The following is a 13,792-nucleotide window of genomic DNA, read 5'->3' as shown; positions in this document are numbered from 1 at the left end:
ATATTCAGGACTTCATGGGATTAACCAACATGAGCCAGTGCTGAATGGGCTCATCACAGATACAGAACTCACACATAACAAGGTAGAAAAATGCAACATTTGAGCCTCTAAAGCATCAGAAAATCCCAAAGAGAACTGTACAATAAACAGCAAAGTTGAAATTAACCACACTATCCCTTGGAATCAGCAGTGAATTCCCTTTTACCACCAATAGCTGTTTAAAGAGCAGCAGGCACACAAGTGCAAGCATCCAGCATATTAACAATGATAAAATACCCTGCAAACCACATGTAATTTGTCCCTGGTGTCTTCCTAATGCTTTTCCTCTGCACTGTGCCCCACTCAAGACTGTAGGAGTTAAGACAGGAAAATCAGAGATAGAACTACCTCACCAGAAGTGTGAAAACCAAATAAATTTTATCTTGCTGCTGGAATTGCAGGCCAGTTACCCAGCAAAAAAGTTGTTAGAGCAGAAGTTGGACTTTCCCTCTGACACTGTTCAAATATAAATAATGTTTCAGACAGTGCTGTGCCAGGGGAATTCTACAAGAGGACCAAAACTGTATCTAACCTAGCCCTACTCCAAGTATTTGAAAACAATGAACTAAAATCTGCATTTTACTCAATAACAGCATCAAAGATGACTTGTAGGTCCCTTTGACTTGCTTTGTTCCCTCACTGCTTCCTACTCCTCTGGCCAGACTGAGCAAAAGTCCTTAGCTGTCCAGAGGCCACATCCATGCCTGCACTGAATCATCTGCTGACCATTATCTCTTGCTGTGGAGCCACTTTCTCCCCAGATCCACCCGCATGTCTAGGTAAGCAGACCCCCAATCCCGTCCACAAGCAGCTCTGCAAAACAATCAGACCAAAGCAAAGGAACAAAAACCACGACACCCTTTCCCACACAGATCCCTGAACTAGCTTCTTGCCTTTCTTCACACTGTTCCCACTCTATTCTCCTCTCCCCAGCCTCTTTCTTAGCTCCTTCTGCCTGGCAGCCCAAGCAGCAGCTCCTGCCCCCCAGTCCCACCTTAACCATTCACCCTGGGACAATCAGCTTTTTCTAAGGAAATGAGGCGTCCCTAACAACGCTGCCCCTGTGGGTACTTTTATGTCCTCTCAGCAACAGGGAGCTGTCTGCCCAGCTCCCAGCAGCCTGACAAGTGGTGTAGGGAGGTTTCAAAGATACTAATTTTCTGGACATTTAATGAAAATAAACAGGGGAACAAGTGCAAGGAGAGAGCCCTTAACACCCGTGTAAGGGAAAGGCTGCGGTGCAAGTTTCACCTCCTATTTGATCACAGCAAATCTCCCCAAGGATATGGTCTGAATAATTCAGCTGAAGAAAGGAAGGTTCATTTAGTGATTGCGCCTAGTTAGGCACGAGCAAATCAAGCCATAAGGCATGAGACACACGGGGCCATTCCACTGCTCACAGCAGCACCTGTTAGGGTGTCCAGAACAAACTGCGGCACCAATTCAGCACAAGAAGAGGCCTGACTTCTACAAATTGTGCTTCGAACAATGCTCAGTGACTCTGTTTTAACCATGGGCAGGCTGTCTGTGCTCACCCCACCAAAGAACTTTCTGGGCAGGCATTGCCCAAAATTCCCTTTTCTCTCTGAACTAGCACAGAAATGCCACGTATGCTTCTCGTTTGTGCTGCAACATTAAACTGATTCTGCAGCTACCTAAAAAAAATTGTGTTTCTTCCCTCTTCCAATTTCTAATTGTAATTCACATTGCCTTCTCCACCTGCAACATTTTTAGCTTACTCATCACTGTTTTTTCCAGATGAAATCACAAATATCTTCAGAGTCATACTGTGCTCTGTACAATTGGAATGATGGATTTTTTTCAAAGCCTTCCTCTAGCATCCAACAAAATAGCTTGAAAATATCCTTGTAAACTCATCTTGGTGAACTTTCCAGAATTTTTCAGATTTATTGCAATGTTCCAAGAAAAAAAAAAAAGGACTCTTACAGCTTTTTCCGAGATTTCCTGAGTAATTCCCTGCTTGCTTGCACAGATGTTTTAAACGATTTGTCTGTTCTACGAATCCAAGTTTTTCTAGAGTTAGCAAAACTGGATTGGAAAATCTGTTCTTAGGCCAAATCCTGCTGCTGCTGGAAGACATACTAATTCAATGTGACAAGCATTTTAAAGGCTTGCTGATTCACAATCCACCTACACGCTGCCTACCCCGTGCAGCCTGAATTAGCTGTCACGGTTGTTAGGCCTCTGTTAAGATGTAACATCTGACCCTTCTCCTTAACTTTTGTGCTTTGGAAGCATTTACTATGGACTGCATTATGGTGGTGCCCTCCAGTGCCATGATAATTAAGACTTTTCTCGGTGATGGCCTATAAAATCTCCATGAATTTATAACTCTGTCATGAAGATTCTCTGGGACTCTGAGCTTAGTCAGCAAAGTGAATGTGACTGTATCAAATTCTGAGCAGCCTTTTCCTTGGGATGAGGGAGAGGTGAGCTGTGCACAAGCTCAGGAACACAGCATTCCTAAATTATTACTAAATTACTAAAACATATTAAATGTAGTCTTAAAAGTAACATTGGTGATGTCAAGGCCATTGGTGCCTGATGTTATTTATTCCCAGGATTTCCACCTTCGAGCTTATTGCAGGCTGTGCATCAGCTGTAGTGCAGTGCTGCGAGCCCTTGCTCTACTCTGTAAACACATCAACTGCCAACAGTAAATTCACAGAGAGGATTTCAGCAGCACTAACAGCACCCCCACTTCCGCACACCCAGCCCTGCTCTCTCATGGACAAGTGAACCCCAATCCCTCTGAGCTCCAGACCTGAGCAAAGCAGCCAAACACACGAGGTTCTCCATCCCCAGCTCCCTCATAACTCACCACATCTGACCCCCGGGTGCAGCTGTCCCACACCACAGGACTGCTGTGGCTCCGAGGGCTTGAGAGCCTTTCTGGCCACCTCGTGGTCCGTGCCAGAGAGGCGGATGCGGAACTGGTCCCTGCTGACCGTCTTCCGCAAGGTGCGGATGGTTTTCCGGAACCGCTTCTCCGTCTTCTTGCGGGCACAGCGCACGTCGCACGTGTCTGAAAAGCATCAGGGGTGAAAGCTGCCCTAAGTGACCATGTAGGATATCCCACCCAATTCCAAACACCAACCAACTCAAATCACTGAGAAGGCAGCTTCTGGGAACAAGTCTGAAATCCTCAAGGACAAATACACTGGGCAGCTCTTTGATCTTTGGAGCTATCCCCATCCCTCACTCTTTCTGAAGCAGTAAAATTAATATTCAAAACAGGAGATACTTTTCATCATCATTTTGCATACAGACAGAAGTGAAAAATACAGAAATTAAGGAGCAAACGGCAAGAAGCTTCAAAGCGCACCTGGAATTATTTTCCAACCAACCTGTCACCTCCTTCCGGCTCGTTTCAAGCTCAAAGTCCGCAGTGATAAAAATCTCTCTAGTCGCTGCCAGTCTACTGAGGGCTCCATGAACTTTCTTGCCAGAGCCACATGTTAGGTTTACATAGTGGAAGCTCTCCATTACTGAATTTTGTCTCTCTGTATGAACAAAATCAAAGGAAGCAAAAGCTTGGCCAGGTCTGTTATTGAATGTTCACCGGTGCTCAGCACATGGGTCATCATGAAGAGTTAAAGAGCAGCAAACCATCACCTCCATGTGCCAGTAAAAGAACAGTTTGGCCAGCCCCTCACCTGGTGCACCCTCTCACAGGGTCATGACCATTCTCATGGCTTCAATGAGGAAATAAGGTTTAGGTAAAGGAAACACCCAGAATAAGCTCTGGTTCTGGAGTACATGACTTGTCACTGAGCATTCAGCACAGTTCCTCATTGTTACTCTGCTAAGGACAAACAATCAGACACACTGATTCATCATATTGTTTAATGACTCCTTTCCCCATTTTCTCTTTTTTTTTTTTCTTTTTTTTTTATAAGTACTCCTCCTCATTTTCTGCTGACTTTGTAAATTCCCAGGCTATTCTTTCTGCTTTGGAACAGATGGAAGAGCTGACCTCGCTGCATCCATCTGGGGCTGCTGAAGTACGAAATGAAGACAAGAGACAAGAGGAACAACCCTAGGACAACAGAGTCAGCATAAAAAGTCAGATTTTTCAACAAGACACCAGACAGTAAGGAGCAGGTGAGAAAGGAAAGAAGAGAAAGATAAAATGAGGAAGGAAAGGAAGGAATCAAATTAACAAAAAGAATGGTTGATTTTACTGAGAATTTATTAGCAGCATTACAAACAAAAAAAGGATAAGGGCTTTCCTAGCAAGACTGTGAGGATGCCACAAGGAAATCCTGGGATCTGAAATAACTGTTGCAAGAGTCATGGCCAAGCAGGAAGAAGTGAAGAACAGAAAGCCTTCAGTCCTCTATGCTTTGCTCGTGGTGTACTTCATCTCTGGAAAGCACTTAGCCCCTGCTTACCTGCATTTTTGTATTCATACCTGGTATCATCTGCTCCAGACCTTCTTGAAACATCTCAGTCTTTCTCAAACTACATTTTCCTTCATTTAATTTAAAGGTTACGCTTATCTTGATGGCTGAAGCATCTTCAGGAAGAAACAATGAAACATGGTATTTTTAAAAAGGGAGTAGAAAATGGAGATAGCCCTAATGTCACACCACAGTGGTATCACAGTGGTGACAACAAAAAAAATATGCTGATATGAAGTGATCATCACAGAAAACCTAATGAGATGTCAGAACCCTCCTGCTGTGAAGCTGGTTCATAACTGGAATTAGAATGATGTGTAGTACATTTTATTAGGGGGAAAAAAAAGAGAGATAGACAAAGGAGATCAAGACCAGATCTACTATTAGGTGAATTGAAAAAGGGTGAGCTGAAATCAAAGGAGGGACTCCAAATCATTTCAGAAATTAGTTTATGTCTATGGCTGTAAATGCCTTCTAAAGGTTAGTGTCCAACAGCTCTACCTGAACACATTGTATGTTGCCCACACTGTCCAGGTTTGGATGACTAAAAGGAGACATAACTCCTGGCCTAAGTGTTTATTTCACTACTGATCTTTTTCTGTATTTTTAACTCTCAGTTTGAATGATGCTGATGAAGCAGCATAAGGGGAATTTTCTGCAGTAATCATGAACTACAATCACGAGGAAGAGGAAGAAAAAAACCCGATAGATTATAAGAGGGGGGACAAAAGTCAACAGAAACACCTTTGTTTCACAGTTATCAATGAAAATAAATCAGCCAAACTATGTAACAGTAAATGTGGTGATTACCCAGCCAGCTGGAAGCATTTGCATTTTGCTGCTTTTTCTTAAGCTGAGAGGACCTGCCACAGGTGAGGGTGTAGGCATCTTGTGTTCCTAACAGACAGACAGACAGTAAAGACACAGGCACAGTGCACACACTGAGGACTCCTGTAGCATAACACATTTTAAATTTGTTGATTGCCATCAACACACAATGTTGTTCATACAATACTCCACATCAGAGCTTGTCTCTTCCTAAGCCATTCAAAGGATTCAGGAAGAGAAAGAACACCAGTCCCATAAGCAGCAGCTGAGTCCTGTGGGATGGAGGGGCTGTGTGGGCAAAATCCCAGACCCCACGCAGGGCTGGAATGCCTTTGCCCCATTCACCAGTGCCTCTCAGGGCCAATTAAGGAATGGCCCAGGGAGCACGGAGAATTCTTCCCTGTCCTCCCCAGCTTCAAAAAGACTTGTTGTGAGAAGAGAATCTGAGGGTAGAGTGGTTATAAAAGGCAAGGAAAGAGGGGCCTTCCTGGACACTGTCAGGGATATAGCCCTTTATTATCTGCAGTGAAAGAGGAAAGACCTCTGTTTATTGACTGCTTCTTGGGGCTTTCTTGACAGTGAGGAGGTTGGCCACCCTTACCCTGTACCCTCTGTACAGAATCACGTGCTCAGTTCTGTTAGCTCTGACTTACCAGAGAATACCTGGACATCTGGAGAGCAGCTCAGAAAGCATCTATCAATCCCACCACTCTTAATGCAGTGCAGCAATACCTTGGGTGACACATTATCAGACAAGGGATCTTTTGTCTCTAGATAGGATAAAACAAAGACTCACAGAATTAAAACATCTACCTTCACCCTACCAATAAATCAGCATGCAGCTGCTTTTGTAGCCAGTACCTGAGAGCACCCATGCAATTAATATGCTGTTTAGACAGAAAAATAAAGCCAAATAAAATCACTGGGAGATGACACCACAAAAGTAACTTCCTTTATCATGAGCAAGCCTTATCATGCAGAGGAACAAAAGGAAATAGAAGAATGAGGTAGATCAAAGCACAGGAAAGAAAGCATCAAAATCCCTCAAAGTATCTCCTGTTTTTGGGGTTGGTTTGCTGTTTGTTTTTATGAGTTTCAACATCACTACCATCATGCCTTGCTAAAAATAAAAGCAGAATACCAGGAACAATGACTCATACCACTTAACTGGACAGACCATCAAATGTGACTGTAACCATATGGCCCGGCAGATACATCAGGAGTAGAAATGTATTTATTAGACACCTTACCAACACAGTCCTTTTTATTCCAGTGTAGCTTGTAGTTTGACTGACACAGGCATTCATAATCTCCCAGTGTGTTCACACACAGCTGCTGGCAGCCACCATTGTTGATGCTACATTCATTAATATCTGCAGAGGAAAGGTAAAGATACTTTTAAAAAGTTGCTCTTCCCAAAGTTATGCACTCCAACTGCACTAGGTAAATGTGGACCCAAATACTTCTTAGTAGAGTCTTGAAAAGACTTCAGGGATGCTACCTGGACACCCACCTTGAAATAGTTTGTCTTCATGGAAATCCCTTGATAAATGTCAAAGCAGACCAAATTACTGGTGGCTCATAATTAAACAATATCCAGCCTCAGCAGTATGATAACAAATCAACTCTAAGAAAAGCAGATCAAGTCAAATCTGTGTTGCACTGTGTCTGGTTAATTAATATTTCTAATTTTAAATAAAAACAGAGAACAGGGCAGGATTCATACTGAACAATGCTCACAAGTGCTCTGATAGATTCAACTACTGTGGAACACTTTGGCTCTGTGGGCAAACACCACCACTGTGTCTCCCTAGTCTCTTTTGGCCAATTATCCAATTTTGGAGCCTTGTCCCACCCAGTAAATGCCAACAAGAGGAGAAATTGCTGACAACACAACACATGCTGCCTCTGGTGCAAACTTGCATGCTGATGCAGAATGCACTATTCAGCAGTGCTGCATCCCAGGGGTCAGCACTGGGGCCAATACTATTCATCCTCTTCATTAAACCTGGATGGTGGGACAAGAGTTCACCCACAGCAAGGCCACAGATGAGACAAAACTGGGAGGAGTGGCTGATGCACCAGATGGTTGTGCCACTATTCAGAGGGACCTTGACTGCCTGGAGAAATGGGTCAATAGGAATCTCATGAATTTCAACAAAGGAAAATGCAAAGGTCTCTATCTCTGCTGCTCAGATCCACCCTGAGGAGGGCTTCACTTCACACCCAGAGCTTTATGGCAATTGTACATAAACCCAGAAAGCTGCCATCAAGAAACCTGTTGAAAGTCCCATAAAGTTTGTGCATCTGAGGGTACCTACTTCCACACACACTTATCTCAATGCTAGTAAGTTCTTATCACTGCTGTCCCCAGACTAGACACCCTCTAAATAACAATTTGTTAGAGAATGCTGTGAAACACATCACAAAACCAGTCTGATTTGGGGGGAAAATGTGCTTTTAACAGAACTGAGACAGCAGGGGTAGGAATGAGCAGCAGAGGAATAATGAAGAAAGAAGTAAAACTGGTACTGCTGTCTAAAATACCACAAATCTTTGCTTTTCATTGACCTTTTCAAGGATTCCAACCTCTTATCTCCAACACTTACTGACATCTTCCACAGAGGTAAGAAGGTGCATTCTCAGTGTCCTATCAGCTCTGACCAGCCCATGATTGCCAGTCAGTGAGGGACTTACTGTGGTATGAGGACTAATTAACATCTTCTGCACGGGGGTATGACAAGAAAAGGCCAATTAGCAGCCAACAGCAAGATTACAGTTCCCTTTCTTCACTGGTAGCCAAAAGAAATTGAATTAATGCAGAGGAATTAATCAGAAGTTGTCTTTTACTAAGTAGAGCACATGACAGTGTTATTCCTTATCCAGCAAAGTTCCCATGTTCATCAGGAAAAACACAGTGATGCTGTAGCCCTGTAAACTTATTTGCAGGATTTCTAGAGGAAGAGGATAGAATAGACAGGCACATAGATTTCTGAATTGTTATCTCCAGCTGTGCTCATTCTGCCTCAGAAATAAACAGGTCTTACTCAGAATTAAGGAAACCTTGGACTCAGGTCTTGCCTAAAGCTTATATAAAACAAGCTTGATTCCATTTAGTGTCCCAGTTATTCATGTTTCCTCATGTTAATTCTGGGAATTTGTCACATGTCAAGCTTTTATGAACAACTTTCCTTGTAGGAAAGACATAAAATTTTAAGAGTATTAATCTTGGCCACTGTAAAGTGGCACTACATCAGCTAAATTCCAACCGACATCACATGAGGATCTGACATGTGCACCTGCAGAACCATAATTTTCAGAGTCATTCAGAGCTTCCTGTTCTTCAAGCCCTGCTCCACTGACTTTTCACTGAAGTCAATGACTGTTCTGCATGTGGAAATTGTATTGAATTATGGAATTCAGATCCAGGCACAAAACCCATCAGTTTGTCCTAACAGTTACAGGTCCCTTTCGCATGCATGGCGTAAAGGCAAAATCACTCGAGCAAAGACAGGAAGAAGCAGGATCAGTTTCTCCTTTTCCTGTGTCTCATTATCACAGCAAAGGGTAAAATTTACTCTGTAGGCCACCTGGGTCTGCATCAGTTTGTGTCCTGCAGGGACTCTGAGCAGGCCAGTGGGAACCTGCCTCTGTCCCAGGGGCTGTGGTGTGTCTGTAACTCACCTGCACAGTGGGTGAAGCCGTACAGGGCATATCCCTTGTTACAAGTGCACTCGAAGGTGCCGGGGTGGTTGATGCACGTGTGGTCGCACGCCCGCTCGAAGGAGCACTCGTCAATGTCTGCAAGGTTTAAAGGGAGGCATCAGCACCTCTCAGGCTGGCCAGGGAGCCCTGAGGAGCCAACAGAGCTCAGCAACTGCAGGGATGTGCAGATTTATGTGAGCTAAGCAGATTCTTTCAAAGCACATAATGTAACATAATGAAATGACAGTTTTTAAAAGAATGCTCGGTTTGCCAAACAAGCTTTTCCTTGGCAAGTGCAAAAACTGGAGTTACATTTTTACAATTATGTTTAAATCAAATTATTTCTCTTCTGTGGGAGAAGAAAACTGCTGACAAAACTCTTATTTCATTAGGATTACTTTACATAGAAATTAAGTCAATGAAGGAAAATATTGCCTTTGTTTTTTCCTCCCTAAATGAAGCTCTATTTGAATATACAGCATCTGATTTACATCTGCTGAAAATCACAGTGTTCTCTGAGAATGAACATTCATTATACCATCAAAAGTACCTACAATTTTTGTGCTAGTACATTTTGCATGCCAGGTAAGAATGTCGCAAGACACAAAAAAAGTTCACATCAATTTCATTAGCACTTTTCATCAGTCTTTTTTCTTGGGCATGCAGCATGATATCACTTTTGAAACAGTCTAAGAAAAGCAACAGAAATGACAGGGGCAAAAGGGAGATGCAAGTATTTAAGATACATTCATAAACAGATTTCATTTAAATAAAACCCCAAACTATCTTGAAAATCAGATGTTTATACAGTAAGTTTTTTCCATATAAATAGTTGTCCTTCTTTGCCTATTTATAAAGGATAAGAATGCACAAAAAAAAAACAGGTGAAAATTACTTTCTCTTGATCAGTTCAGTTTTCTGAAATTCACCTTTAATGTCATCTGGTTGCCTAGGAAATCACATAATTCACCATTTGGCTGACTGAATTGACATTGTTTCATCCTGTTGCTTTTCCACAACCACAGACCATTTTGATCTTCACATTTTTTTGTGCATTTAAGCAGCTTAAACAGAATTGCTAAATCTGTATGTACAAACCACTATAGAACAAAGCAAATATGCGTTGTAGGTCTCACAGGAGAAATCCATGTCATCCTCAAAAGCAAATGCTCCATGATGTTTTAGGGAACAGAGATTCCAGTCTGTCTACAGACTTATAATTTCATAGATCACGTTATATCTTTTTCCTTTAATAATGAGCTCATGGCAACTAAATATCCTTTTAAGAAGTAATTGTTTCACTGCAATGGTGAATCAGTCAGAAAGATGGAGAGAGAGACATTGCCTAATTCTCCCTGTAAATTATTTCAAGATCATCAAGGCAGGGCAAAGCATTAACCTCATGGAGAGCTTTTTAATATGATGCTATCTCTGTCCCTTCCAGATAATAGCTCACTGTGCCATTAAACTTATCTCCTACAATAGCATCAAGCCAACTGTATTAACTCAACAACTGTTTCAGAAGAAAAAAAATCCAAACTGAGGAAGGGAAATTATTCTGGAGTCCATTATCACTTCATCATTGTAGTAGATGTCCAAGCCACGCTGATTTGTCCTACTTTTGTTGTACCATTGTCTCTCCAGTGCACATACCTTGACAGGACTTCTCATCTGTTAATAATTTAAATCCTTTTCTGCAGCTGCAATCAAAACTGCCAACAGTGTTTTTACAGAAATGATCACAGCCCCCATTATTGGACTGGCATTCATCAATATCTGTAACAAAACAAAAAAAAAAAAAAAGTCTTCAGCAAATTAACACAGAGCTTCAGCACGCAACCTACTCCCACTGCCAAATTCAGAAAATAGTCACGCCCAGTCAGTTGGAGGAGCCCAGAAACAAAATCTAGTGAGACTACCACAAATTAAGGAAGGAAGGAAGATGAGATCCAACTCTTAAGAATGATCCAGCCCATTCAGCCCCAGGACAGTGTTATTTGCTCTCATTTAATGTATTCCTGTCAGTTGCATTTGGGTAATGCATTCATAAAAGACCATCGCCTAAGTTCTGTTTGGAAACACTTTGGCTCCAAGGCTCTCCAAGAGGTTTTAGTATTTTAAACATTCTCTCCGTTTCCTTTCTGTAAGCCCTGCAGAAATCTCAGGCAGAGACTTCCTGAACTACCCCGTCCTTTTCATGGCAATATTAGAATGAGGCCTTTATCGAATATTAATTGACTCAGGCCTGAGGATTTCATCATTTTTACTTAGCAGAACAGCCTTAACATCTAATTACTGGAAAAGCAATGTAATATACAACCTAACCGTGCCTTTGCTCCTCGCCAGAGCTCTCATTACAGCTGCTTGGAGCCGTGCATATTTAGAAAACACATCCCTGTTTACACACTGCTGTTTACTTACCCACTCCCCTGTTGCCCAGCTGGCTGTGGGTAGTAGGGCAGGCTGTTGGGCTGGATACCTGTGAGCACCCACACACCTGCCAGCCCCAGCCAGTGCTGACCTCTGCTTGCCAACAGAGCTCTTTCAGCTCTCCCAAACCTGGCCTCTGGAAAACGAGGCACAGGAGGTGGAAGTGGAGAGCAGGAGGGCAGAGAAGAAGAGACTCTCTGCACGTGATACACCTGACATGAAGGAAACCACAGCCTCTGGCCCTGGTGCAGTCCTTCCTTCGGAGAGACTACGCACAGTGGCTTTCCTCTGGACACTTGGTTGCCTCCATTTGGAGATTTGTATCTTACAGCACCTGGTAACATCTAATAGGTGTTGGCACATGTGTCCAGGAGTATAAACCCCACCTTTGCATGTCTTGCCATCAAACTGGAGCGTGAAACCCACGGGGCAGCTGCAGTGGACTCCGGTGGAGGTGTCCTTACAGGTGCGATCGCAGCCGCCGTTGTTCACCGCGCACGTTTCTGGCAACGAGACAGAGCTCAGGTTTCCCCAGGGAAATGATAATGGCAGCAAGAAACATCATGGGATACAAGGCACGGTCCCAAGCACGCTGCTATTCATACATTCAGCCTAGCACACCAACAACTGCTAAATACATGTGTTGGCAAAATCCTTGCCTCAGCTATTTCCAGGCTTTTTGTGGAAAGTCTACAAACCAAAATGCTGTCTTCTGGGTATTCCATTTGTGTCTTAAATCCCTGCTCCTTGATGATGAATCTGTTACTGCCAGTCAGTTTCCTTATGCCCGCAGTGGATTCTGGCCGATTCCCTGACACTTCCCACCAATGAGACACCTGGTTACACTCAGCACTGCTAAATTAGTTTTCTTAAATCCCTCCCAACTCGTCTTCCCTACTGTCCGTGCTCCCAGTCATGGTGGGTTACACCCACACTGAGCATTCCCTCAGCCTGGGAACCCAGGTGCCATTCCAACCAAAGTTTGTTCCTCTAACTCCCTGCTATGAAAACTATGCCTAAATCTCACCAAACCTTGCTAGTGAGCACTCCTAAGACACTGTTCTTCACATCCAACCAAACAGAAATAACTCACTCTTTGGCATTCATCCTCTTGTGATCAGTCTAACCACCTCAGTCAGTCTAACAACCTTTTCACTGGCTGGACAAATACAATTTTACATAGCATGTAAATTGATTGAGAGAGCTGCAAAGAACACTTTTTTATGTCTGCTTTTTGAAATTTTCTTTCTAGTCTGTATCCTCATTTTCTGCAGCATCAAGCAAATGCTACTTATTGTCAAGTTTTGAGAGCTTTACTGGTTTATTCCCTCCCAGTCTCTCATCTCACATGCAGTATTGGCAGGCTGTGTCCAACCTCCAAGGGAAGAACAGAGTGCATCTTCTTTCTTCCTCTATCATTCTTTTTGAAAAAAAGGCTATTCATTTGGATGCCTGAACATTAGGGAATAATATTATTTCCTTAAGAGAGACTGGATCATCTCAGGCAGAATTCAGCCCAGAGCTGAAGGTTACCATGAAAAACCAAAAAAGCCCCACACTAATTCTTCAATCTAAAAGGTTTCAACAAGCAGCAGAATTATTTTGGATCAACACTTTTACCCATAAGCAACCGTCGCTTCACTCTCTTGTCCACATCAGCTGCTGCTGTGGTGTTTCCCTCAGAAAATTCAACAGCAGCTTCTTCCCTCTCTGTAAGGAACATGAAAAAAGCAAGTGAGCAAATGTGCCCTGACCAGAACCCTCATCTGACATCCAACACACACAAACAGCTGCATCACACGCTGAATCAGAGACAATCGGAACTGACCAGGCACAAATAAATTATTTTTTAAAGAGCAAGTAGTAATAAAAATCATGAAGACCATTCAGTCAAAACCATGAGAATGTTTTGCTTTTGTGGCTTCCTTACAAGTCATGTTTGCTTCAGTATCCTTAACAAAACAAAAGACGTGCTACAGATGTAGCAAACAGCAGCAAGATGAAAGAACTGAACTGCTCTGTTAGGAGCGCTCCGTCATCATCCATCGTGGGCTAATTACAACGACCAGCCAGTCATGCCTGAGCATTTGATTTCAATCAACAGACAACAAACTCTTCCAGAGACTGGAAGAGTTTATAAATCTTAAGTGCTTTCCTTACTGGATAACTGCCTTGCCAAAACTATACATTAATTGATTTCAGAGTCCCAGGTGCTCCTTGCTTACACTCTCTGGTTCACGCTACTGAAGAAACTGAACCTAAAATATCCCAGAGGGAAGGAAGCTTGCTTTGGTTAGGGGCAGGCCTCCTGTTTCAGGAGGACTAATGATAATTACAGGTTGCAACAGGATTAGGTAGCTACTTAA

The 13,792-nt window shown here is 42.9% G+C and overlaps 1 protein-coding gene across 2 annotated transcripts in view; it reads right to left on the bottom strand.

Annotated features, from left to right (window-relative positions):
* The window catches only part of SCUBE2 (signal peptide, CUB domain and EGF like domain containing 2), a 36,658-nt gene that overhangs the window by 10,080 nt on the left and 12,786 nt on the right, over nt 1-13,792 (bottom strand). Inside the window, exons 1-10 of one of the 2 annotated variants that reach the window (XM_068194643.1) lie at nt 13,047-13,164; nt 11,813-11,929; nt 10,650-10,772; nt 8,976-9,092; nt 6,542-6,664; nt 5,945-6,061; nt 5,274-5,360; nt 4,475-4,579; nt 3,408-3,563; nt 2,882-3,085 (exon numbers count right to left, since the gene is read on the bottom strand). In XM_068194643.1, coding sequence (XP_068050744.1) covers nt 2,882-3,085; nt 3,408-3,563; nt 4,475-4,579; nt 5,274-5,360; nt 5,945-6,061; nt 6,542-6,664; nt 8,976-9,092; nt 10,650-10,772; nt 11,813-11,929; nt 13,047-13,149 — 1,252 coding nt within the window. In that variant the 5' untranslated portion in view covers nt 13,150-13,164. Of the gene's footprint in view, nt 1-2,881; nt 3,086-3,407; nt 3,564-4,474; nt 4,580-5,273; nt 5,361-5,944; nt 6,062-6,541; nt 6,665-8,975; nt 9,093-10,649; nt 10,773-11,812; nt 11,930-13,046; nt 13,165-13,792 lie in introns of those variants that run through there. The other variant, XM_068194644.1, reaches the window with a different exon arrangement.

The sequence above is a fragment of the Anomalospiza imberbis genome, chromosome 6 (assembly GCF_031753505.1).
Source record: "Anomalospiza imberbis isolate Cuckoo-Finch-1a 21T00152 chromosome 6, ASM3175350v1, whole genome shotgun sequence".
NCBI lineage: Eukaryota > Metazoa > Chordata > Aves > Passeriformes > Viduidae > Anomalospiza > Anomalospiza imberbis.
This window is presented reverse-complemented; position numbering and strand designations above follow the sequence as displayed.